Source organism: Aythya marila, assembly GCF_965140915.1.
Source record: "Aythya marila genome assembly, chromosome: Z".
Lineage (NCBI taxonomy): Eukaryota > Metazoa > Chordata > Aves > Anseriformes > Anatidae > Aythya > Aythya marila.
The window spans coordinates 26,230,749-26,257,558 of NC_139080.1; the positions used below are offsets into that span (position 1 = coordinate 26,230,749).

At 37.1% G+C, this 26,810-nt stretch overlaps 1 protein-coding gene across 2 annotated transcripts in view; it reads left to right on the forward strand.

Annotated features, from left to right (window-relative positions):
* Positions 1 to 26,054, forward strand: part of CERT1 (ceramide transporter 1) — an 80,066-nt gene extending 54,012 nt beyond the window's left edge. The window contains exons 7-18 of one of the 2 annotated variants that reach the window (XM_082783768.1): positions 3,016 to 3,173; positions 8,164 to 8,256; positions 9,668 to 9,754; positions 10,644 to 10,736; positions 11,301 to 11,378; positions 16,519 to 16,614; positions 17,138 to 17,270; positions 18,144 to 18,214; positions 20,469 to 20,597; positions 21,357 to 21,486; positions 22,958 to 23,094; positions 24,224 to 26,054. In XM_082783768.1, the coding sequence (XP_082639894.1) occupies positions 3,016 to 3,173; positions 8,164 to 8,256; positions 9,668 to 9,754; positions 10,644 to 10,736; positions 11,301 to 11,378; positions 16,519 to 16,614; positions 17,138 to 17,270; positions 18,144 to 18,214; positions 20,469 to 20,597; positions 21,357 to 21,486; positions 22,958 to 23,085 (1,196 nt within the window). In that variant the 3' untranslated portion in view covers positions 23,086 to 23,094; positions 24,224 to 26,054. The remainder of the gene's footprint in view (positions 1 to 3,015; positions 3,174 to 8,163; positions 8,257 to 9,667; positions 9,755 to 10,643; positions 10,737 to 11,300; positions 11,379 to 16,518; positions 16,615 to 17,137; positions 17,271 to 18,143; positions 18,215 to 20,468; positions 20,598 to 21,356; positions 21,487 to 22,957; positions 23,095 to 24,223) is intronic. The other variant, XM_082783767.1, reaches the window with a different exon arrangement.
* Positions 26,055 to 26,810: the final 756 nt, after the last annotated feature.

Here is a 26,810-nt window from a genome sequence, read left to right on the forward strand (position 1 = left end):
TATCTTGATCAGGAAGAGTTCCCATCCATCTTTCGAGGAAAATGAGTGGATCTGGGCTTATATTATGTAAGAATAAGAAGAGTGGGTAAAACCTACTTCAGGAATCTCTTTGAAGACAGAAGTTGGACGTGATCGAGAGGCTGAAGAAGAGAAATTTGGTAGAAAGCACAGTAGGATTTGTGGTGGATGTCTGTGGTCCTGCTGGAGGAATAATATTCACAGTCATCACTGAAATACTGAGGTTGTGCTTAAGGTGGAAAATAATCATACTGATCCTAGTGCTATCAACAGAGGATCAACAACAGAAGATAATTAAATGGGTGGGTGCATGACCCATTCATTTATTCTTTTTCATTTGGAGTTAGGATAGTGATATAAGATGTAGAAGTGGTATAACATGGAAAAGATGAAGGAACTTTGTTTTTCCATTTACTGTCTTATTAGAAGTCTCCTGTTTCCCTGGGAAACATTTGATTGAACAGATAATGCTTGGGACTTCTGGGTAAGGGTTACAAACAGCATCTTAGGAACAAGATGGAAAAAAGATGTATCCTAACAGACTAGAGGTGTAGAAAAGAAAGGCTAAAGAGCTATTGAAGACTAAAGCATGGTATAAAACACTGATTACAGTGGAAGGAAAGAAAAACCAATTGAGAAGGAAAAGAGAACTACTTAAAAGACTGGATAATTTCGAAGTGTTGAAATTCAATTTAAATTAGGAGAAAAATCATCAGGATATTCTGTGATTGTACGTTTTTTTTAATCATAGCTTTTTTCAATTGACTGGATGTAGTTTCATCACCAAGCTAGAAGAGCAGTTGCAATAAAAACACTTCTACTATTAACTTTTAACTTGAACTTGAAGATTTCAGCTTGAAACACTATATCTTTCAGTTGACACAAAAATAAAAGTGTAAAAAAAAAAAAAAGGAATAAGAAAGATGTTTAGCTTCTCCAAATAGATCATCTCCTGACAAATATTTCTAATTTGCTGAAGCTTAATTTGCTGAAACAGGGCTTGAGGTCATCTTCAGACGTGTTCTGGGAAGAAAAACCACTCTTGAGGAGTGAATCAAAGTACTCCCATGCACAGTAAGGGACCTCTTGAGTGATCCTCTCAGAAAAATAGGCTTTGCACCTTTCTGCAACAAGTTCACTTTTGTTCAGGGTTATAATGGCTGAAGGGACTCTGAGTGAAATTGCAAGCAGTGAGTATATATTGCTGCTACTTTGAAACTATTCACTGAATAAAGTCTTAAAATATATGGCAGCCAAAGCTATACAGAGTATTAATGAATTTTAGCTGAGACTTAAAGATGATCAGGAAAGAAAGCTGGCTTTGTTCCAGGAAATAAGGCTGTGCATTCCCCTTACAATCTAACACAGATCTGTGAAATGATTTTATACTTGTTGCAGCTGGTGGTGGTTTCTTCAGCATGTCTAGCATGTTGTGTACTTCAGGAAAAAAAAAAATCACATCTATAAGCAGAATAGCTCTGCTGGTAAGCCTGCATGTGAAATGATCTACACCAGCAGGACAAATGAGTGGTATAACACTTCCCTAAGAAAAATGCAGTCTATGGGTGAAGCTGTCGTTGTCTGGTTTTCGTTATTCTCAGAGAATCCGCTGCATTGCCTCCTTGCCAGCTTATACCACTTTCAGGCTCAGCCTCCTCCGTGTTGCCTCTGCAGCTGTTGGGGGGAGGGAGAGTTCCTTTGCTCATTATTGTTTCTGAAACAGATTTTTCTTTCTTTACTTTCCTTTTTTTTTTTTTTCCAGCCCCCATCTTTATCTTTTAGGGAGTATTCTTGATTAATATGCAGAAGAAAAAATAAGCTGTGTTCTACCATAGCATATATGCTTATTGAGGCATTTGAAGGAATATATAGTCTGTAATCATTTATTTGAAGGAAAAAAGAAGTTTGAATCCTAGTGAAAGGAGGGCGTATAAAACCTCTGGAGACTTAAGCCATTGCTTAAGACCATGTGATGTTTGCTTTCTTTTCCCTAAGTGTAGACACTGTGCTCTACCATTAGAGAACAGCAATTGCATTTCTTTTCCCTACAAGATCTGAACTGCTTGAAAGCTCTACTTCACCCATACAGACAGATATTGGATAAACTTACACAAATATTTATTTCAGCTTTTTAAGCCATAACAGTGTCACACTGTCAGACTAAGGAAAAAAAAAAAAGCAATATCCAACTGGGTGATGTCACTAGGTTTTTGTTTTTTATCTTTTCCTATGGCATAGCAGGAGTTACTTTAACTTGCTAGGCTCAGTCAGCTTCAACATGGGTGTTAGTTCTGCTCTCTAATATTTTATGACATTAATATGTAGTGTTTGATTTGTTATTCTGTCAACCTACATGTAAGTTTGACATATAATAGGTACTTTTTTTGTCACACATTTTAAGTGACTTGTTTAAATAGCCTTAGCAACAGATGGCTTGGTTGACAGCACAAAGTAGTTGTTGGAATTGCAAAACCCCACAGTACTTGGATAATTCAACAGATTTGATACTTTTATACATAACATACCTTTTTACTTGGAGGTTTTTAAATCTATAATTACCTGCTTAAAGCAACCTTGAATATTACATTCTGGGTTTGATTGCATTTTTAAATTGTTCCTTTCTTAGTACTGTATTAGATATGTTTTAAGGTTGCTCTGTCTTAATTAGGCCCCACTTCAAGCTGTCAAACTGCTATTGTTACGAAGTATTACCACTCCCTCCACCCACATGGTTTGCAGAGAGCAGAGTAATACAGCATTACAAGCAGACTTGAAATACAGTATAGCAAGATGAAGCTGAAGGGATGCGTTCCTCCTTTTGAATCTCTTTCGTTATCCTGTGGATAGTTGCAAATTATTGGCATTTATAATCTTTGTTTCTAAATCAATTTTATAGCCACTATATTTGCTTCAAGCAATTGTAATATAAACAATGCATTTAAAATGCTCATTTGAATTAAAGGCAGCTATCAGTGAATGGTTCATGTTTGTTTTTAGTATTTCCACATGTGACCCCCAAAGGAATTAACGGCATAGACTTTAAAGGAGAAGCTATAACTTTCAAAGCAACTACTGCTGGAATCCTGGCTACACTATCTCATTGTATTGAACTAATGGTAAAACGTGAAGAAAGCTGGCAAAAAAGGCTAGATAAGGTAAGACTGGTTTTGTTTTATTTTTGTGGAAAAAATGTTTGTTTAGCTTGAAATTTTGAATGAGCTGTCTTTAACCTTCATATTCCTGGTATTGCTTGTATTTTTATGTATTTAATTTTAGGTGTCGTCTTTATCTATTACTCCTATAAAATGTTAAAATCTTATCCTGAATGTTGGTAATACAGTAATATTCATCATATTTCTTTTTGCAATCCTTGTTCAGCTAGTATTCCTATATTTTCATATCTCTAGAGAATCTGATACACTTATTCCATAGTAATAAGTGTATTGCTTGCAGCCTTCTAATAGAGATCTAAATAAATATTCATGCTTCCAAAAAGATGTGAGAATCTAAACTGTTTTAATTGTAAGAGATGGTGACAATAATGAGGTGAACAACCAGTTTTAACTTTAAATATCTCTTTAAAGGTCTCATCAATTATTTCACTTAAGGGATTAGTATAAAACATGTCTCTAATTGGTTAAATGGTTAATTTTTTAGGTGTGTGATGGCAGTGATAGTTCATACTAAGCATGCTCAACCACTACAGCAACTAAAAAGGAGCGGCGTCTTCTTTCTTCTTATGAGATGTGTTGGAAACATGGCTGGGATGTACTTCAGGCTTTGATTTCTGTAATCCTGCCATCTCTGACAGGGGTTCTGTGCAGCCCTTTAGCCGTTGTCTCTGCTTTTTTAATTTAGCATGTTTCCATATGGCACACCACACTTAAGTCTTGCTCCGTATGTGTTAGTGATACATGATTCAAAGAATGAAGGCATTCAGACAAAACACATCTATGCTTGAATCTTTGCCCCCGTCTTCCAGCTCTTTGTATATCAAATGCCTGGTCCTATCTATCTGTATTCACACTTCCAGCAATGCGTACTTTGTTACCAATTCATCAAGGTAGCTGGAGGAATTACAGCAGATCCAAGACTTGAAGGTTGTTCGTGGTGTCACAGGGTAGCTCAGGTTGGAAGAGATCTCAAGAAGTCTCTAGTGCAATCTCCTGCTCAAAGAGTTTCAAATCAGACAGGGATGGTCAGGGCATTATTAAGTCTGGTTTCAAGACAAGAGACTGCACAGCCTTTCTGAGCAGCCTGCTCTGTTCATCTGTCATTATGGTGAAGCTTATCCATGTTATAGTGAAAGTCTTCCTGTATATCCAGTGAGAGCAACTCTTATTTCTGCTTATCTCTTTCACCCTTGTACCATAGGCTGATGTAAAAAGTCTGTCTCTGTCTGCTTGATGATTACCTTGGTGGTAAGGAAGACTGTTTTTAGGTGCCCCCACAAAAACCTGCTCTTCTCTGGGCTGAGCACGGTTCTCTTGTTGATCAGACTTTGCTTATAGCATGGATTAAATGAATTTTTCTGGTCATAGAGTAGTATTCTAATACAGAATTTGAATTGGTTTAGGTCAGTTATTTGTCACTAGACTAATATTAAACCACATTTTTAGCTGCAAATGGTTAAAAAAAATTAATTTCAGTTTAGGTCTCATCTGACAGTAACATCATTCTTCAACAAAATACTTCACACATCATGAATAAATACATTAAAACGTTTTATTTGGACATGTTTCTCCAGAAATTAAATAGCAAAGACTTCTCAAAATTTGGTGTTTTAAAGATTTTCTTTGATAAGCTTACAAGTTTTTTTAGTCATATTTGTCACTGATTTTTTTTGCTGTTTGCAGCATGCATCTGAAATTCCGTAATTTTAATATAAAATTGCCTTTCATTTGGATTCCTTTAACTGCTAGCCTTTTAGAAGAGATCTTGATTGGATTCATTAATACAGAAATGTGGGTTAGCATTGGCTAACAGCCAAATGCCCACCCATCTGCTCACTTACCACCCCGCCCAGCAGAACAAGAGGAGAAAATTGGATGGAAAAGCTCATAGGTCAAAAGACAGATGAGGACATTGCTTACCAGTTGCTGTCATAGGCAGAATAGTCTTAACATAAGAAAATAATTTTATTGCCAATTAAAATGGATCCAGTTAGTGGGAAACAAAAAGAAAACCCCCCCGAAACAGCTTTCCTCCCCCATTTCCAAATTCAACATTACTCTTTCACTGCAGCCCCCTCTACCTTCTGCTTGCTCTCCCTGGGTAGGATGGAGGTTGTGGGAAATCTGGTCTAGGGTAGGTCCTCCACAGGCCACTGTTCCTGTCAGGAATGATCTGCTCCTGCATGGGCTTTCAATGGGCCACAGTTTCTTAAGGAAATGCCTCCCTGCTCCAACGTGGAGATCTTCCGTGCAATGTGGATACCTGCTGTGTAGAGAAACACCTCCTACTCTGGCCCTGACATTCCCTTTGCTGTTTATTGCTCATTGTTCCCTCTTCTTCTGTGTTGTGCTTTTGCTGTTTCATAGACATGCCACACATGGCTGATAGGCTTAACTGTAGTGGGTCTGTTTTGGAGCTGGCTGAAACCGATGATGTCTGTCCCACCTCCCACAGAGGGACTCCTGCAACTCCCTGAATAGCAGTGACTTGACATCTATGCCATTCACAAGAATTTAAATACAGCAGTTACAACTCTATTAACATTGTCTATTCCACTTCTGTTGTGGGACTGCTTTTAGCTTTTCGTCATGTTGCTTTAGGGGCTCAACATAGGGCTGTAAAAGGCTTTTGTATAACTTTGGATCTGAGCAAAAAGCATTGGTGGTGTCATCTGATAAATAGATGTAGGCAGAGAAGGGTGTTGATCTTTGTCCTGTTGGTTTTCTTGGGAGATGCCTACACTATTCTGAGAAGGAAGTAAATATTGTGAGATAATAAAGTTCAATCTACATTCTCAGAGAGATTTAGAAAGGTAAATTATCTAAAGTTGGGCAGCAGCTTTGTGTTTGTTCAAGCTGGGAAGGTTTTACAGCTGTTCTAAGCCTGTTCAGAAGAGCAGCTGCAAGAGTTGAAAGGGATAGTGAAGTTTGTCCTTTGTGTGTCAACTCTGTAGGCTCTGCTTGGTATAGATCTGTTGCATGAAGAACAGGATCTGTGTCAGTAGCTAAAAGCTACTAATACTATTTTTTTATGAGGAGTGTAGTGCTGTTGTAATCCAGCATTCTTCTTCCCTCTCTAACCTCACTCCACTAGTTTCCAGACTGCATTTCACTTGACAGAAAGAAGGCAAACATGATTAGTGAGAGCTCTCCTACGTCACAAAATACAGCCTCCATGTTGTAGAATGCTATCTTTGCCTAAAGATGCATGGCAAGTATATGTCCACTGTACTTGAGGCCAACATATTTAAAAATTATAACTGAAAATATTTCCAAATGTTTAATCCCTAGTATTGGATCCATTGTTTTAGTCACAACAATATCCTTGTGATTATGCTTTTCTTGTTTTGACTACAGGAAACGTTTTTCTGTTCTTGTTTCCCTTGGTCTTACTAATTGATGTTAATGTGCAAGCTATCTTCTGAACACTACATTTTAGCAAAAAACAAAACAAAAAACAAAACAAAACAAAAAAAAACACATTTAGGGTTGTGTTTTTTTTTTACATTTGACAATTGTAACTTAATTCCATTTTCCAGAATTTTAATAACAGCAGTAATTTTTCTGCTGTGCAATCAAAGAATTTCACAAATTTGTTTTATTTAATCTTGTTATCAGGAGAAGCTGGAGTGAAGGACAGTCTTTGACACTTTTGAGTTATCATTAATTCACAGATCCAATTCAAAGATTGAAGCCTGAAAAATATGGAATTTTGGCTTTCTAGGGGCTTGGGGGGGGGGGAGGGGCAAGTTGGGTATTTTAGTATTTTGTTTATTTCTCATTTCAAGAGTTCTGGTGAGACATGTATGCTTTCTGTCAATGACTTACGTGAGTCATGCTTTCTGTATCTTCAGGATTCTACAGGTACTTTCAAAATAGGTAAACTTCCAAAGTTTTGTAAAATGTTGTTAGCAGTTGTTGCTGTTGTTGAAAGTTTCTAGAAGGGAAAAGCCTACAATAATAGACGAAGGTAATACTGTTTTCATCCAAGTGCTGCTTTTTTCCTTGAAGTTTTCCCATGGAAAACTCTACTATGTTTACAACACATCGAAAAATGCTGCTTTACTTTTCAAGCGTCTCTTTAGAAACAGGAAAATATGTCATTCATAGAGAATGTAACTAACAAATTCCCAGTTGGCAAACTCAGCCTGTCAGTCTTGATTAAGTTTTCTGCTGAGTCTTTAAAGTTCCAGTTGGGTTGCTGAATACTTGCACTCATTTCTGCAACTAGCATTATGTGGTGTCCAGCTGTCACCTAGACTGTTAACACTTTCTTCTATGTGAAAGTGATTTTGAAAGGGGACAGAGTAGCATCTTGTGTAAGAAAGTTGAATTCTGCAAGAATTTCAAAAGTGTTCATAGCTTTTTTCACTAGGAATATCTGTCAGTATCCAGAACTTGCAGAGGAAATACCAGGCTGATTCCAGCATTACTACTACTTAGTTCAAAATACACAGTGACATAGACATCACTAGTGTCTTTAGTATAGTCATACACCTATTATGAGAGAATGATGTTGAGCTGTTAGTCTCTGCATGGAGTTAATTCAATTACTCACAAGGATCCTGTGCCAGCTAATTACAGATACAAGCTTACATGCTGTGACTCATTAGTATCTCGCAACACTCATCAAGTTAGCTTTTTACCAGTTTTACTCTTCACCTTTTGTTGTCACTGCCCAAGCAGTGCTGAGGAGGTTATATAAACCATAAGTCAGGTACTAGCTCTGGCCCTCAAAGAGCTATGATGAAAAGTATCCTCAGGGTAGCCAACTTCCCAAGCTTTATATTATATATGGATATTTGTGGACACACACAATGCATACATGCGAATAAAATGAGGACATAGCTTTGCAACCATTACTTGAAAATTTAATTGGAAAAAAGCTGCACTTATCATTCTAAGGATTGGGATATGTACTGTTGTCAGCCAGTTCATTCATGCTGCATCAAATGATCATGTAATTTTGCAGGAGACAGAGAAAAGGAGAAGAGCAGAAGAAGCATACAAAAATGCTATGACAGAACTGAAGAAAAAGTCCCACTTTGGAGGACCTGACTATGAGGTACAAATTCCACTTAAGATTTCTAAAAATGCCAGAGGTTTTGAATATTGGCTTGCTTCTCGGAAGAGTGTATATGTAAATCAAGCTGTTTGGCTTGCGTAAGAGTGTTCATGCCGTTTCAGTTTTTCCAACTTGCAATCTGAAAACCAGATTAATCTCAATAATTAATTTTGTAGAATGCAAGTTGGTTTTCACCTCAGATTTCTTTATTCTGCTTTTGTCTAGTGCAATTTGTTTACCAGTATTTCTGGTCATTTTGATTATTTTTCATACATTTGATTCTTTTCCTATGCAGTAGTTTTGTACTTGTCCTTTGTAATGGGTCAGCTCTGTAGGTCTGTAATGTGCATATGAAAACCCTAACTTCAGAGGCAATCCTAGAATCTGAAGTTCAAATTCAATTGGCTTTTAACTTGTCACTGTAAGTTTAAATCTGATCATAAGTTCAGTGATTTTAGGCTCTATTTCAGCTGTTAAATTGCATATTTCAACAGCTCCTTCCTCAGGTATTTAGTCAAATTCTACAATGTTTAAAACACCTTCTAAAGAATAATATAAGCTATTGCACCTATAATGCAGTTTGCATAATTTTTAAGAAATCGAACCCTTCGTGATCATTACTCAAACGCTTGTTTCTATGCAAAAATCATAGCCTGAGTAATAGTAGCAATATGTTGAGGTATTTAAAAGGTATTTGAATGTAAGGTTTCTGCTGACTAAAAGAAAAAGATGGAGGAAGTAGGGCTTCATCTACCTGGCCACTACCACTGCTGCTTCTCTCAGATATCCGTATTGTGGTGTTTTGAAATTTGCTGGACGGTTTGGTTTACAATGCAATGATAGCAGTAAACTTAGCTTTCTTAAATTACCACTTCTTTTATTAAACCTGAGTTTTTAATATATGACTCAACTCTACCTGCTGCTTTGTTAAACTGTTGTTTCCAGGAATTATCAAGAAAATCATTCCTAGTATTGTATCTTGTTTTTTTTATGAGTGCGCATCTGAAATATACTCAAGGCATTGGAATATTCGGAAGTAAAATAACTGCACAATTACATTAATATGCTCATTTTTCTGACACACACCATAAACATTAAGAGATATATGTTAATTAAAACCTATGTGTGATGTCCAAGTGTATTGACACTTGCTCAGTTTCCTGTCTTTTCCTTGTTTATATAACTACCTCTTAAATTATATTTAAAGGGAATAACTTCCTTTTAACAAGCACATTTTTCAGATGAATTGAAATCTAAAAATATTGGTGAAAATACTGAAGTCTATGGAAGAATTTAATTCTGTCAGTTTTATGCAAAATATATATATATATATATATATTTCTAATATTGAACTTAAATGGAACTCTCATATCTCCAAAGTTCTAAACTAGCTTTGTTTCTTATGCCCTAGGAGGGTCCTAATAGTCTGATTAATGAAGAAGAGTTTTTTGATGCTGTTGAAGCTGCTCTCGATAGACAGGATAAAATGGAAGAACAGGTATTGATGCTTGAAAAATGTTTTAATGATGGGCACTTCATGGAAGACTTCTGTGACATAAACTCAGTCCTAGGGTACATCTCCTGAAACATTAGATTTTTATATCGATTCTTTTAAGTGGAATTCAGTTCTTAGTATTTATACCATGCAGCTAGTGTTGTTTAACACTAATTTTTAGGAAATGAATTTGCAGCTCACATAGAAAAGGACAGTGTAAATATTAACCTAACTGAATGCCTGTGGTTTTTGAGTTCTTATTGCTTCTGTACAAAATTTGCCTGTGTATGTAACTGATGCCTGTTCAAATGAGAATACCAAATACTGTAGCTGTTTCTCAAAAACAAATGTCTGCTCTAAAGTTCTTTTGGCAGTAGAAGTGGCAAGGATCAAAAAGGGTTAAGGTGCATGGCATGAAGTATACAGAGTATAAGAATATGTAGTAGGATATAAAATGAGAGCATAACAAAGGATTGTGTCCTTTGTCTTACAAGTGTCTAGGCTTACAAAAGTAATGAACGCAGTGACTAGATTAAGAAGTATTAGACTTCTCAGTGAACACCTAGTACCCCAAAGAGTTTACCTGTGTTGCTGTCTCTTAGCCAAGAGTATAAGTTTTGAGTGATTGTTACTACCACATTGATGCAGCATCCTTAATGCTGCCAATCAATTCTTTTAATCGAGGAACACACCTGGGAGTATAGATGAAATAAATGAACAAATACTTTGTTCACCTAAAAGAGAATCAGGATGCCAACTTAATGCCTGACAGGGATACCATTAGTTCGTGTTTTAATGTGGTAGCCAATATATAGACTGCGGATGACTCACTCTGTTTAGTAGTCCACCCAGTAGCAACTGACTACCAATAATTAAACCTATTTTGTTGCAGTCTCAAAGTGAAAAGGTCAGATTACACTGGCCAACATCCTTACCTTCTGGGGATGCTTATTCTGCTGTGGGGACTCATCGATTTGTCCAAAAGGTAAAATATTTCCAGTGATTTTCTCAAAACAATGGGCTGACTTTTGATGTTTCTATATAATTTGTATTGGTAGGTGAGATTGATTTTTGCAGGTGTTTCTAGTAACTTTTAATGGTTTACTCATTTTCAATTGAAGCAGCTGGAATTGTAGAAGGACTGTTTTCTCTCTTGGCTCAACAAATACTAACTTGAGTGTTTATTTAGAATACTCTTGACTAGTATCAAGATTGCCAGAGATATTAAAGAAAAAAAAATTTGCTAACCTCAGTTTTTAAGATTCCTTCACCAAAATTTATGGAATTGATTAAAGTTTTTAAAAAGAAGTTTCTTGTATCTTGATCTATTGACTTCTTTTAGTGTTACTGGAAACACTATGCTCCTCAGTGCCTCGCTGGGAGTATAATACATAATAGGTGCATGAAATCAGCATTTGCTGCTGTGCTTGCTGCTTATGGTGCTTTTGTTTTCCTTTTCTTCATTATCTTGTGCTTGCAAGTTGGTACTGAATGCTCTGTTGTGCCTTTGTTCTGATTACTTGGTTTTTTCTTTGTCTGTCTCTGGTAGCCCTATAGTCGCTCTTCCTCCATGTCTTCCATTGATCTAGTCAGTGCCTCTGATGATGTTCACAGATTCAGCGCACAGGTACTGTATTAATGTGTAGAGTGGGGGTTGCATATCTTTGCTGTATTTCATCCTCTTCTCTAGAACCTAATTTTTTTTGTTACATAAATCACTGCTTGCTTCAAACTAGTACATTGAGACAAACAAAGGACTTCTCTATTAGTATACTAAATGGTTGTCTTTTTACATTCCACTTGCATGCGTATCACTCCTGCAGAGGCCTAAATCTTGTGGAATTTTTGGATTGATTTCAGTAGCTTTAAATAAAAATGCATACACCTTAAATTCTGCATTTTTGATTATTGTAAAAGTAGGATAACACCTGTTTTGTGTGGGATGGAAATGGTCTTTGAATTGAATATATGTTCTTGTTTTTAAATCAGATTTAATTTTGTCTTTAACATTTGTCACTCTTAATGACATTAAAATACTAACTATTAAGGTTCAGTACTATCATTTTCTCTCTAGTAAAAACATATGAAAGGTTATAAAGTCTATTGTTAAAGATTGTGGATATGATTTTTTTTATTGAATTGTTTAAATATATTCACCGATCCTTTGGAAAGTAAATCTGATTTCTTGTATATGCGAATGTAGTTATATACACCAGTAACACACAATATTATTTTAGGTGCTTGCCATAACAATCATAGTTTAAAGTTGAATTAATTAGTTGATGTCGCATGTTTGCTCTTTAGTCTCAAAATGTTGCTCAACAATGGCACACAGGCCATTAGTTTCCTTCTGCTGTGGTCCATGTCTTACTGTGAGTCAGAATCGGACTTTCTTCTGTGATATGTTTTGTCTTTTTTTTTTTTTTGGATATCATTTACTAACACTGCAAACAAGCTGCTTTTTCAAAGAGAAGGAATGGATTTTCTTTTAATTAACAGAGCCTGGAATCATACCACCTGCAGGCATTACTGCCATCTTTGTGAACAGAACCCTAGCACTTACACTTGCTTATTGGACTGTGTAGTGGGTTTACGTGGCAAGGTTTTGGTAGCAGGGAGCCATAGGGGTGGTTTCTGTGAGAAAGATCTAGAAGCTGCCCCATGTTTGGGAAGGGCCCCATTGTTTTCCAGATCCGAGCCAATAAGCGATGTTGTTTTGCGCCTCTGTGAGAGCATATTTAAGACAGGGAAAAAACGCTGCGCCACACAGCAGCCGGGAGAGTCAAGGGAGTGGGAGAACAGCCTTGCACCAAGGTCAGTGTAGAAGGAGGGGGAGAGGTGCTCCAGGCGCCGGAGCAGAAGTCCCCTGCGGCCTGTGGTGAGGACCATGGTGAAGCAGGATGTCCCCCTGCAGCCCATGGAGTACCACGGTGGAGCAGGGTTCCACGCTGCAGCCCGTGGAGGAGACCACGGTGGAGCAGGTGGCCCTGCACCGACGGAGGCTGCCGCCTGTGGAAGGCCCCTGCCGGAGCAGATTCCGGGCCGGACCTGTAGCCCGTGGAGAGGAGACCACGCAGGAGCAGGTGATCTGGCAGGAGCTGCTGCCCGTAGGGGAGCCAGGTTGGAGCAGTTTTCTCCTGAGGGATGGACCCCGTGGTACGGACCCATATCTGGAGCAGTTCTGGAAGAGCTGCTGCCTGTGGGAAGCCCACGCCGGATCAGTTCATCAAGGACTGCATCCCGTGGGTGGGACCCCACAGCACAGGGGACGAGAGTGACCGAGAAGGAGCGGCAGAGAAGAAGTGCTGTAGACTGACCATAACCCCCATTCCCCGTTCCCCTGCGCCGCTCGGGGGGAGGAGGTGGAAAAGGGTGGATGGGGGGGGAAGGTGCCTTTTGTTTTTTTTTTCCTTTGTTTTCTCACTTCTCTCGCTTGTTAGTTGTAGGCAATAAATCTTACTATCTCCTTATGCCGAGTCTGTTTTGCCCGTTACAATAATTATTGCGTGATTTTCTCGTCCTTATCTCAATCCTTGAGCCCTTTTCACATATTTTCTCCCCATTCCTCTTTGAGGAGGGGGAGTGAGAGAGCGGCTGTGGTGGAGCTCGGCTGCCCACTCGAGCGGAACCACGACAGACTGAAAGCCTAACACTTGCCTTGACCTATTGCAGTCAGTTAATTGTTAAATTTTGACTTATTGCAAGGGAAAAAAGTATACAGGTTGTATTATACAGCATTGATAGACTCACCTACTGGTAATCCAAGAGTCAAGTTAGTATGTTAAGTTTGTTTGAAAGGAGGGGGCAAAGCAAGTAATAGAAAGCAAATTCGAGTCCAGAAGTCGGAATTGGTTGTCTATCAGGCTGTGGGTACGTCACCTGCTCAATACAAGGGAAACTCATAATCACTAAAGTATGCAGGCCTTCTTGTTTTTGTCTTTTATGCCAGTGATAGCATTTGTGCTTCTGTATGGTAGTCTGAGCTCTGAATATTAGAGCTCTCGTGTAGCTGAAAAATTTACCATATAAAAGCAAACCTGAGGTTGACCATGTCCTTATCACAATAAAACAGATTGAGATTAAAGATCGTGACTGAATGGACTGGAATATGGTGGCAAAGCATTGCTCTTCTCAACTGCTGCATGGATTATATGAAGTAGAAGTTACCACCCAGTGCCTTACGATGTGGTTTTGAGTTAAATGGCTCACTGCAGAAAGGATGATCTTGTTAGTTTATAAATTCTTTTCCACCATTACCTCAATGTACTTTCCCTAGAACAAATTTCTACCAGACTAACAAATCAGTCTACCTGCTCTGGAGCTGTACTACTGATGAACAGGCAGGTAAAAGACATCTGAAAGCGTGAAGAGAAAAGCAGTATGCTATCTTTTGGTGACAACCTGCCTTGGACCTTTTAAATATAAAATTGGCCTCCATCCCCTGGCAGGGGATTTGGCTTTTGAAAAGGCAAGCTAACATCTTGGTTCTGAATAAATGTGACTTGCTTCTAGACCTCATTCATACCAAGGGAATTTTGGTGTCAGGAGAAGGTCAAGTAGAAACTTGCAGCTTTGTTTTTAAAATTGAGACCTTTCAACATATATTCTGATGGGAGCTGTTTCTTCAGTGTGCTTTCAGAAAGACATTGAGTTGTTACTGCCAGCTGAGTGGGAGGCTGCAGGCTTAAAATTCTGCAGGTGTTTTGCAGATCACTTTGTTTTAAAGGACTATCAGTTTTTAAAATAGATTTAGCTGTTGAGGGCCTTTTAAGTGAAGAACTGCCCACTTAATTTTCAGCCTAAGGCTGCATGGCATAGAGGATAGATGTGTTTTTGCAGACCATTTCTGTAGCCTGCCAAGAGATATTATTATCCCAGGGGTAATAATACGACCTCTTCAATGTCAAAAGAAGCTGTGAATATTAACTCTGCCTAATGAAGTACCTAAAATAGGTGCAGGTTAACAGACAACAGCCAAACCATCTATGATCTACCTGCAGGATAGGTAATGCGTATAAGACAGTTGTAGGCACTGCAGTTCCTTGGTCAAGTAGAAGCAATTGCTAGTGAAAAACAGCTCTGCTCAGCAAGTTGTAGCAGTGATACCTCTGTGTCCCTTAATTTAAAGGGCAGCTGTCTGAAAGATGCATGATGAGATTTTCTGTCTGAAAGAAGTGTGACCTAGAGCTAGTGAATTGAATATTTAAATAGTCCATGTTCTCTCATCTGACTTGGATAGTACTGGCATTGTGTCATTGGAGGGAAAAAAAAAAAAAAAGGAATGTTTTCTAAGAAACTTGTTAGTAACTGTCGGGGAAAGGTGACTAGTCTAAAAGCAGAAATACAGATTTTTGCTGTTTTTCTTTTTTTAGTTCATTATAACTCAGAAGAAAAAAAAAAAGCTCAAGAACCAGACTGATAAATTGTGTTTCTGTAGATAAGTGTACAGTTAAACTGAAATATAACTTCCAATAGATTTTATTTTGATGTTTTATTTGGAGGACCTTGACCTGATTCAATTACCATTTTTTTCTTCCTGCTCTTAAGTGTATTGCCTAAAAAATACATTTTATAAACAGAATTACAGTTTAATTTAAAAATAAAAATGTATTTCAATTCTGTATCATATCAGAAGAAGACAAAGTTATTTTGCTTTCTACATGTTGTACTACCTGATCAAGTAATGCTTTTCCTTTAAAAAAACAAACAAACAAAAACCAACCAAACAAAAAAAACATTTCTAGTAATTCAGGAAAACAGTGTCAATCATGGTATTACTTGCAGTGTCAAGTTTTAGTAGTCGCCTACTGTTTAGGTGAAAATTTACTAAATAGTTTACAGAATTTGTAAACATTACACAGCATTGTATACCTTATTTTTGCCTCTATTTTTCTTCGAGTGTGGATGGGATTTGGAAATGGTGGGAGCAGAAAAAAATAAAAATTATAGAATAAGATTACAGATACATAATAAAAACACAAGTAAAAATGCATTTTTGTCCTACCCACCCATTTTAGTGCACATCATATAGAATAAAATAATGACATATTCACATAGCTGTGTTAAAATTATAAAGTATCTGACCTTTAAGGAAAGCACATAAATAAGTAACTTTAAATTAGAATTTTATAATAGAGGAGTCTCTGCATCTTAATTTGATGTATGAATGTGAGCACTTACGTCTCTTTTCTAGTTTGCTATTGTACAAAGCTGTCAGTGAAACAGAATAGGCAAGTTTTGCTCATGACATTTCCTTCACTGCTGTTCCAATATGACTTCTAATAAGCACTCATTTTTTTAGAGCTTATTTGTGTACAGGAGTATTGGGTTTACCTGTGTCAACCACAGCAGTCCACCCTACTTCCCTCCCCCTGCCTTTGTTCAGCCTTTTAGATGTTCTTCATTTGTTATTGGTCTTCAAGTCTTACAGTGTGTTGTAATTCTGTTTAGAGATCCTCGAACAATTTTCTGAATGCCGAATTGAAACAGTCTTAGGGTAGAAGTATAGTGAGTTTTGGCAGTTTAGAGGTCCAAAGAGGGTGGGAAGCACCCATAAAGAGTGAAGTTATAATTGGAATCAAGGTTTTGGCATTTGTTTCTGAAGTCTAGAAGTATCTGTTCCTGATGTTTAATAGAAAGCTCTGTTGTCCTAGTTCAGCTCCTGCACAGGATTTGAAGTAATGACTTGTGGCTTCCAGTACTATACAGTTGCCTGTTCAAGAAGATGAAAGAAATAATTTTAAAACATATTTTTTTTTTCTTTAAAGGTGGAAGAGATGGTACAAAACCATATAACTTACTCCTTACAAGATGTAGGAGGAGATGCCAATTGGCAGCTAGTGGTTGAAGAAGGAGAAATGAAGGTAAATATTTGCTTTTTCGCTTAATTAATATGACAGATATTTTTAATTCTTTTTGAATACTACTTCTCAGTAATTTATGCTGTTAAAACTTCTGCGGATAGCATTGTTTAAGCTAGGACTGGAGTCCACAAGAGCTGTAACTCTAAGAATAGCTGTGTCTTTATGGATACGTTCATTCCCTCCTACTTAAAACTTGTTATTAAATGACACGTAATTCCAATGTATAAGAATGGTAATGGTAGCAAGCTACTGTCAGCTACTCTACTGTGCTTATGTGGATCCTTGTATGTAGTGGTAACATAGCTTAATCCATTTTGCAGTAGAGATTCTCAGAATAATGGTACTTTAATGCTAAGAACATCTTCAATAGTAGTTACTAGAGAAAACTGTTAAGACAAATTATTCATGTATTAGTGTTCCAGGAAGTTTTCTTAAAAATGAACTGGTGTTCATGTTTTAATTGCTTAAAACTTCAATTTTGATCATTTCTGTTCTGTATGTCACCCTTTGTACTTGGCGATAGGTATACAGAAGAGAGGTGGAAGAGAATGGAATAGTTTTAGATCCCTTGAAGGCAACACATGCAGTTAAAGGGGTAACTGGACATGAAGTTTGCCACTACTTCTGGAATGTCGATGTTCGTAATGACTGGGAAAGTAAGGAATCAGTTCTTAAGTCTTGCATGTTTATCAGCAATCATGGAATTAGAGAATATCCAAAACTAGAAGGGACTAACAAGGATCATAAAGTCCAACTCCTATCTCCACACAGGACTACATAAAAATTAAAAGAGATTTCTGCAAGCATTGTCCAAATGCTTCTTAAAATCCAGCAGCCTTGGTGCTGTGACCTATTCCTTGGGGAGCCTATTCCAGTGCCAGACCACCCTCTCAGTGATGAACCTTTTTCTAATACCCAACCTGACCCTCCCCGGTGCAGCTTCGTACAATTCCCATGGCTTCTGTCGCTGGGGGAGATCAGTGCCTCCCCACGGGCCCCCCATCATGGGTAAGCTGTAGGCTGCCATCAGGTCACACTCTTGTCTCCCCTTCTCGAGGCTGAACAGACGAAGTGACTTCATCCACTTCTTGCATGTCTTCCCCTCTAGACATTTCACCATCTTTGTAGCTTTCCTTTGGATACTCTCTAATAGTTTTATGCCCTTCTTATGTTACGGTACCCAAAACAGCACACAGTGCACCCAAGCAGCACACCGACACAGAGCAGAGTGGGACAATCAATTGCTTTAACAGGCTAGCAATGTGGTGTTTGCACGCTGGGGTACGGCTGGCCCTTTTGTCTGCCAGGGCACACTGCTGGCTCATGTTCAACTTGCCATCAACCAGAACACCCAGATCTCTTTTTGTGGGGCTGTTCTCCAGCCTCTCGTTTCCCAGTCTGTTTGGTGCCCCGGGGTTGCCCCATAGACTTACGTGCAAGCTGAAGTCAGCATATCAGCAAGCATATTGTTTATAACATTAACCTAATATCAGTGCTTGTTTACTGATGGATTTCTTTCCTTGTTGTAGCAACAATTGAAAATTTCCACGTCGTGGAAAATTTAGCTGATAATGCAATCATCATTTACCAGACACATAAGGTAAGACTAACCCTCTACCTGTATATGTACCTTACCAACACAGTTTTGGGCACATGTGCTCTAATCTATTTTAAAATGCTTAACTAAACATACTACTCAAAAAAACAGTTCAGAACAAGTTATTTATGAAGCTGCAACTTTGTCAACCTTTTGAACATTGAATGCTTGATATCATAAGTGGTTGTGCATGTTTATGATATAGCATGAAATAAATTAGGTTTGATTTTAATCTCCAGTAATATAACCTCTAGCAAGACAAGGGTCATATAAAGCAAACTGAAGCAATAAATCAACATCAACTTAAAACAAGAGAAATTCATGCCACTGTATCATGTGTTTTATTCAATATTGCAAGCTACAGTTGACCACAATTACTTGGCATATGTATTTGCTTTATAAAGTGGTGTAATTGCTGGTGTAATATTCGTTCTTATGACTTGATTATGATTCTTTTTCTTCCCCAAAGAGTTCTGGTGCAACTTCACTAAAATTTGAATTGCAATCTAGTAATTGTAGCCTAACATGTTCAAAAAAAAAAAATTAAAATGGTAACTAAGAGTACAGGTTTATCTCTAATCTTTCATGATTCAAAGTGTTAATATAGTCAGAAATGAGCAAGTATTTTTCTGAGATAACTTTACTAGAAATGCTGTTACCTTAAAACAACCATAAAAGAAGATTTGATTTTGACTATGACAGTTTTGTGAACTGTGTAGTGTTGTGGTAAAAACTAAGCATTTTTAATTCTACCAAGTGTCAGGAAAATGGCTTCCATGTGGCTTCATATTTTATCAGATACTTTTGATTCTGAAATTTTCTGTTAGAGAATGTCAGTTTGCCATATCTGTCCTGCTAAAGTAATTGCACTTAAAATTACTGTTGTTAAAATATTTTTTTTCTTTTCTCTGTCCTTCCATGCTTCTGAAGGCCTAGCTAACTGTAGATACATCTGTTTATATTTAACCAGTGCAGTTAATAGTGTAGTTTGTACCTTACAAGTATTAACTAAAATGTGAGCCTGAGATTGAGAGAACAGAAAAGGAACTGCCTCTTCCTGTTTGCCTATTGCAGCTTGGCTCTTTGTCAAAGGCCTTAAACTTTTCTACTCAAGTGCAGCAGTGTAACCTGATATGTTTCTGTACAACAGCTATGCTTTTTCTGTTTCAGTTTTGAAAATTAAATGAAATTGTTAGCATAGAATTTAACATAAAATCAGACATTTTTGGTTTGGAAGTGACCTTTAAAGATCACCCACCTCCAGCCCCTACCCCCCTACCCTGGGCAGGGACATCTTCCACTAGATCTGACTGCTCAAAGCCCATCCAGCCTGGCCTTGAACACCTCCACAAACTTGTCATCCACAACTTGTCAGGGCAACCTGCTCAAGTGCCTCGCCACCCTCATAGTGAACAATTTCTTCCTTATATCTAACATAAAAGTACTGTCTTTTAGTAGAAAAACTTCATCTCTTGTCCTGTCTCTACACAACCTTGTAAAAAGTTTCTCCACCTTTCTTAAAGCCCTCTTCAAGTACTGAAAAGATCTCCAGAGCCACCTCTTCAGGCTGATCACTTCTCAGCCTGTCTTAATATGAGAAGTGCTCCAGCCATCTGATAACCCTCATGGCCCTCCTCTGGACTCGGTCTAACAGCTCCATGTTGTTCTTAATGCTGGGGGCACCAGATGCACTCAGTGAGTTGGTCTCACAAGAGCAGAGTAGAGGAGGAGAATCACCTCCCTCGACCTGCTGGCCACACTTCTTATGATGCAGCCTAGGGTACAGTTGTCTTTCTGGGATGCAAGTGTGCACTGCTGTCTCATGTCCAATTTTTCATCCACCTGTACCCCCTAGAACTCTTCCACAGGGCTGCTCTCAATCCGTTCTCCACCCAGCCTGTATTAGTGCTTGGGATTGCCCTGACCCAGGTGCAAGGCCTTGCACTTGGCCTTGTTGAACCTCAGGAGCAAGGCCCCACCTCTCAGGCCTGTCTGGGTCCCACTAGGTAGCTTCCCTTCTCTCCAGTGTGTCGACCACACCACACAGCTTGGTGTCATTGGCAAACTTGCTAAGGGTGTACTCAAACCCAACGTCTGTCATTAATAAAGATATTAAATGGTACTGGTACCAGTACTTGATGAAACTTTTTTTAACTGGTCTGATCTTGTTTGTCTTAATTCTGTTTTCCTCTGTCTAAGGGTAAAAAAGTACTCTACTTGCCCAGTTGTTAAAAGCTTATTGGGTCTCTCTCTGCAGAGGGTGTGGCCAGCTTCCCAAAGGGATGTGCTGTATTTGTCTGCCATCAGAAAGATACCAGCATTCAGTGAAAATGACCCTGAGACATGGATTGTGTGCAACTTTTCTGTGGAACATGATAGTGCTCCTGTAAGTATTTTCATTCTGTCAGGTTCTGCTTTTAAGTTACCACTTTTCTCTGACGTGGGGATGGTGTTGCAATAGAAGTGTGAGGTAGGTTGCGGGTTGGAGTAATCATGCAAAATACAGGTTATTTCAAAACCCAGTGGAACAATGACCTGGGTGTTCCAAGCCAAAAGCTATCTTGCCCTAACAATTGGCAGTTCGAAGGTGTTGCAGAAGATTGAAAACAAAACTTTTGGAGATGTGAAGACTGTTTTAAAAAAATTAAGACTGTATGGAATCAAATCGGTAACTTTTCTGTGTTGTCAGATGTGTCAACAGGTTTGTATAACCTTATATATAGGATCTCTTAAATTTCCAGTGTACATGGTTCTGCCAGAGAATAAGTAGTGAATGCTTTCTTTGGAGTGTTTCTGTGCTGATGCCTGTGCATCAGGGAAAAGTTACTCGTGTCTGTAAATGCAGATACATTACCCTTTAACTGCTTCCTTACTTGTTTGTTACAATAATTGAAGTAATTAACTTCCAATAGGTATTAAGCAAACAAATCAGAGATTCAGGCATTTCAGTTTAACCCTTTCCTTATTAACCATGTACTTTTCATTTTGTTTGTATTCCTGTTAGTCATTTGCTGGAATGCATTCTCTCTAAAACACAGCTTCCTGACTGTCTTAGACTTTATAGAAAATTAAAATGTTACAGTCAAGCATGTGGAAATAAACTTAGTTTGAAGCTTATGAATGTTTTTTTTTTTCTTTTCGGTAGCTGAACAATCGCTGTGTCCGTGCCAAAATAAATATTGCTATGATTTGTCAGACGTTAGTAAGCCCACCAGAGGGGAACAAGGAAATAAGCAGAGACAATATCTTATGCAAGATTACATATGTAGCTAATGGTAAGTCTATATTTCTTTTCAATGTGACATGTATGATATAGGCTTATTGTTATTATTATTAAATATTGTTTTTAATAATGTAAATGTTTATAAATATAAAAAATATAATTATAAAATAATTATTCAGCTATCAAGAAAAAAAATACGTCGTTTTTCGTTAAACATACAGGACAATATTTGTGGCATTCATGTTCAAAAAGACCTGAATTTGTGCTACACCAATCAGTGAATGGTGGCATTCATTCTGTGGCATTCGGGGTCCTCCCAGAATTAGTATGTAGCTTAAGTACTGAAATTTTGGTGGAGGGGGGTGGGTAGAAGAAGTGTTTGCAATGGTGATGCTTTGGAATAGCTTTTAGTTTCAGCAATAGTAAGGTTTTTTTTATTCATGTATCGCTGTCAATTTTTCCCCCAGTTCATCTTGTTAGGCTGAAAAGCTGCAGATAGTAAAGATACAGTTCTTACGAACAATGTTAAGAAGGTACAAATATATTTTGTGTGAGGATGTTTGCAAGCCTTATAATATACTCCACATTTTTTTTGTGTTTTTAACAGATAGAATCCTTGGTATTGACTTAAATTATCAAAGCCAAACTATATTGTTACTGTACATAGTATTTAGAAGTGTGTTATAATATTGGAACCACATAGCTATTAGCTTGTCTCCTGCAGCTACAAAAACACTTTAAGAGTATCTCACATGCTTATTATTTTTAACCACATATTACATTGCTTACTAAGGAACCAAAGTCTGGAAAATGAGTTCCATAAATCTTTGACATGTAGGAGTGACGTGACTCGTGCAAATGTCCTGTGAAAATGCTGTTATATAATGCTAACCTCTGGGGTTATAAAGCTACTTTGTTTCCTGTTTCAAAAGTTTCCCAATTATTTAAAAATATATATTTTCAGTGACAAATTCTGAACTATGATTATATAGGAAGTGACAGCTGCTTCTGCAAAATACTTGAGCAATGAATTTAAACGTATTTCAAAGCCTCTCATATTTTAAAGCCTCTCAAAAATAATTTATAAGACATAGGCTACGTAGCAATTTTGCAGACAGATGCAGCAGTAACTGAGAAGTTTACTACAGAAATTAGTGTTTTTGAAATAAGAAGTAACTTGAATCTTCCTTTTTTTGTTTTGTTTTTTTTTTTTGAAGTACTTAGAAAATACCAGCTTCTGTTTGGGCATTTCCAAAAGACTTGCAATATTATTATTTTATTTTAATGTTTTATTGTTATGTTAATTATTTCAATGTTTTCTAAGTAGTGTCATCATAGACCTGGACCGAAGTTGATTACTATGAGTAGGAAGCGCTACAGTACAAGCTGTAATGGTCTAAAAAATTGTGATTATTCACTGTAACTATTTCAGAAGGAATTGCAAGAATACAAACTTACATCTGCATTTCTAGCTTTTAGAGGATTTACTGAATTTCAATGCCTTTCTTCCTGTCTACTTGTAGTGAATCCAGGAGGATGGGCACCAGCATCAGTGTTACGAGCAGTGGCGAAACGAGAATATCCCAAGTTCCTGAAGCGTTTTACATCATATGTACAAGAGAAAACATCAGGAAAGCCTATTTTATTCTAGTACTAGCAGGTATATATTCTCTTTTAATTTCTTGATTCACTGCTTTACATATTTAAGGCCAACAGAAGTATGCAGTCTAGAAATGTTTTATCATAATTAGCACGAATTCAATGTTTATTATTAGCCTATGTATGCAATATGCTTCTTAAAACGTTCATGTAGTATTCATGTGGAAAAATAATATTTGATAACTTATGTAGCCCTTATTTTTTGTAGACCTACTAGCTCTTGCAATTTTTCATATGCATGTCTATACTGGTTTTCTCAATTGTCAACGATGTTTTATAATTAGTTCAGTATGTATTCTCTTCAAAACTTCTCTAAAGCCTCATGAGGTTTTGATATCTATCAGGTACCACTCGAATTAGAATATTATGGTATAGAATACCATAAAATATTGTGGTATACCACTAGAATAGAAGGTCAAAGTATTCCTTTATATTGACAGAATAGTTTTGATCTGGGTTTTTTATTAACAATGGAAATTTTCTCACAGACCTGTATCAACCACTAAAATGTTTTAAAGGTTGTGACCTAAATTTTCAGTCTTTGTGGTAAACTTGAAAAAGAAGCAATTTACAGATGCCTTCTGAAATTAGCTGACATTTTTATGGTATATGCCATTGGGCTAATCTAAAATGATTTTAACATTTAATTGATGTGACATTAGGAAAGGATTTCCCAATCACTTGAGACTCAATCTGTCAGACATAAGCATTTGTGCAAAGTAAGGCTTTGCTTTGCTTAATTTTTGTTAGTGTGTAGACTGTAAGCCATAAAATTCCAGCTGCACAGTAGTATTTGGTAGCTCTAGTATTAGAGCAAGATCTGAAAGCAAGCTTATCTCTTCTCTGTGCATGACACAGGCTGCCTCTATTTTTAGGCTCTATTTGTTATGCCAGATTTCAAGCCTTCGTCATCTGATCCTTCTGTAACAGGTAGCCCTGTAATATCTGATTCACGTTTTTAATCGTGTATTATTAGAGATAGTGTAGGTGAGCAAAATATGGCTGTCACGAGCCAACAGTTGGAATGTGATCATAGCAGTGCGAATACTATTTAAGGGCTTAACAATTTATTGTTTTCTATTAGTGTTTGAAATTCACAGTGCTGTATTTTTGTCATTGCTTGTCTGCAGTGATCAGAACAAGACTGGGTGAGCATTCCACGTTGGAGAAGTGACCATGCATAGAGCACTCCATGCTGGAACGAAGGATCTACAGTCTTCTTATGGCCCAAATCCTAGGCTTTGTATACTGAAGTGAAGAAATGTTGCGACACCATGAGGCTGAATATTTAACACTAGATCTTTCCTGCTAACTTTTCTTGCTGAATCAGTGTGTAATTATAAATACATGTATTGATAACATGTATATGGCTCTATTTTTATTTGCTTGCTTTGGACGAGGAAGAACATACAACTTTGAATCACCAACGTGGGTTACTGCTTTTATTTTAAGCAACTAGCAGAATTTTGTTGTCAACCTTGCCCGGATACTTGCATAGTTTTTGTGCATGTCTAAAAAGCACAAATGCACATATAGCATACTGTATGTGCTTTATATGCATAAAAATCTGTGGTATTTTGAGGCAAGGGGGTAGAGAGAGGAGTTCAGTGAAGCCTAGGTGAATTACTGGCAGGTTTTGTTTTGCTTTGTATAATCATAGTTCATTGCTGCTGGTTTCTATAATGAATCATCTTGTTACATAAAATGTCAGTTAATAACTGAGGGCTGTCAATATCCTTATGACTTTGCCTTTTCTATTGTCTTACTCTTATGAAGATCTTTGGCTCTGAAGGAGTAAGAGTGTGAAAAGCTTTATTTTTTTCCAGATATCTTTATATTTCTATTGTATTTTTTAGTTATGTAATATGTGCTACAGAATTTTTGTTATTAAACATAACCCAGAAATTTCTGGAAAGATTCTATGTGAGAGGGCAAGAGACTGCCCAAAATCTACAGGATGTCTGTCCATGCTATATGTGGACTGCTTTCTTGCATGATATCTAGGGGGCTTTTCTGAAGCTGTGAGAAGGTACACTATAATATTTATTGAAGTAATTTGGACTACATAGGATAACATTCCCAGTCTAGAATGAGGATGAATACATTATTTTCAAATCCTGCATGTGTTTTCCTCACCTTAATAAAGCCATGCTATGAGGCTCATGTAGAAAGTGAGTTGTGTTGATGATACTTGCCAATTGATCAAAAACCCTTCAGAGCTATGATGATGCATAGTTCTTATTGGAAAGTTCCCTTTAGTTGCTGTGAGAATTTAAACGTCAGATATTTGCCTGCCTTTGATTCTGGAGATGCTCATTGGAAGATGACTCTGGCAGACTGGTTTTTGCTTTGAGACGTGTTATCTGTGTCCTGTAGTTGGAAATTATTCAGAGACTGCTGGGTGTTTCACTGACCTGTGTATTTCAAGGAAAAAGCTAGATATATTTTTTCAAAAGAAAGTGAAAGTCTTACTTGATATAGTATGGTAGGTGCCTGAAAATAACTATAAAATAGTAACTTAATGAAGATTTGGTGAATGATTAAATGTGATCAGTACAGTATTGGAAAAAACTTTTACCTGTTCATTTTCTCTATAGAGATAAAATCATACCTAACACATGATTACACATGCAGAGAGATTTCATGCTCCATAACTCTACCTTTTTTATTTGCCTTTCTCTAAAGGTGTGCATGGAATATGCCTTATTACAGAATTACTCTGTTAATTTGAATATGTAGAAAAGTGCCTAAATGGTAATGCTAGTAAGGCAAATAAGACAAAAATTTGTACATGTTTACTATATCACCAGTGAGCATTTTATATAGTGATGACAAAAAATAATTCTTATACCTCAAATATACTTCATCTTTTTACAATCAACTAAATGGTTCATTCACCATAGCCACTGATGGGAACTTCAAAAAAGAAAAAAAAAAAAAAAAAAAAAAAAGAAAGAAAAAGTCCAGAATATGAAGAGTTTAATTCCTTATTTGCCTTTTCTGGTAATAGTTGTTGAACACAGGCAAGTAACTGTTTCTTAATTTAATTGGATAGCTTTATTTTACAAAGGTATGGAAGTTTACAAAGCAGTATATAAATCTTTTATTATTAGTTGCATTTGCACTAAATGTGATGTACTTTTGCGATTTATTCTGTAAATAAAATTACACTACAGATACTCTTTGTAAGAAATACACTTTACTTTTAGATAAAGGCACTGGTACTTCACTACAGCTAGCCCTGCCCAATCAGTATTGTGAGAAGGCTTCCTAAAAAGCTATGGAAGTACTTGCAAGATTGAAACATAGGTATTAATTGACCTCTTAATAAAATAAAAAATAAAGGCAGCTTTCTATAGGCCTCTCAGATTATCTGTGTTTTAAGTAACTATTAGATCCTTTCTTGACCAAAAATCTGGAGGATTTTTATGATTTTGTAAAATTTCCCCTTTTTCCTGAACCCAACTGTTTTTTCCAGACACTGCCACATGTATGTGCACTCTTGAGTTCACTTCATCCTGTTAGTGGATCTGTAGCATTTATACAGCTATGATTTCCTTTGCAGAAGAAGCCCCTAACTCTAGGAGGGTTGTTTCTTGAACCAATTTGGAGGGCTGAAAATGCAGCAGTCTTCTCCATTAAATACCGTTTTCTGAATATCATTTTGGGGATAATTTTGTTGTTGCTGAACTAGATCTGAAGGAAATTACTTGACAA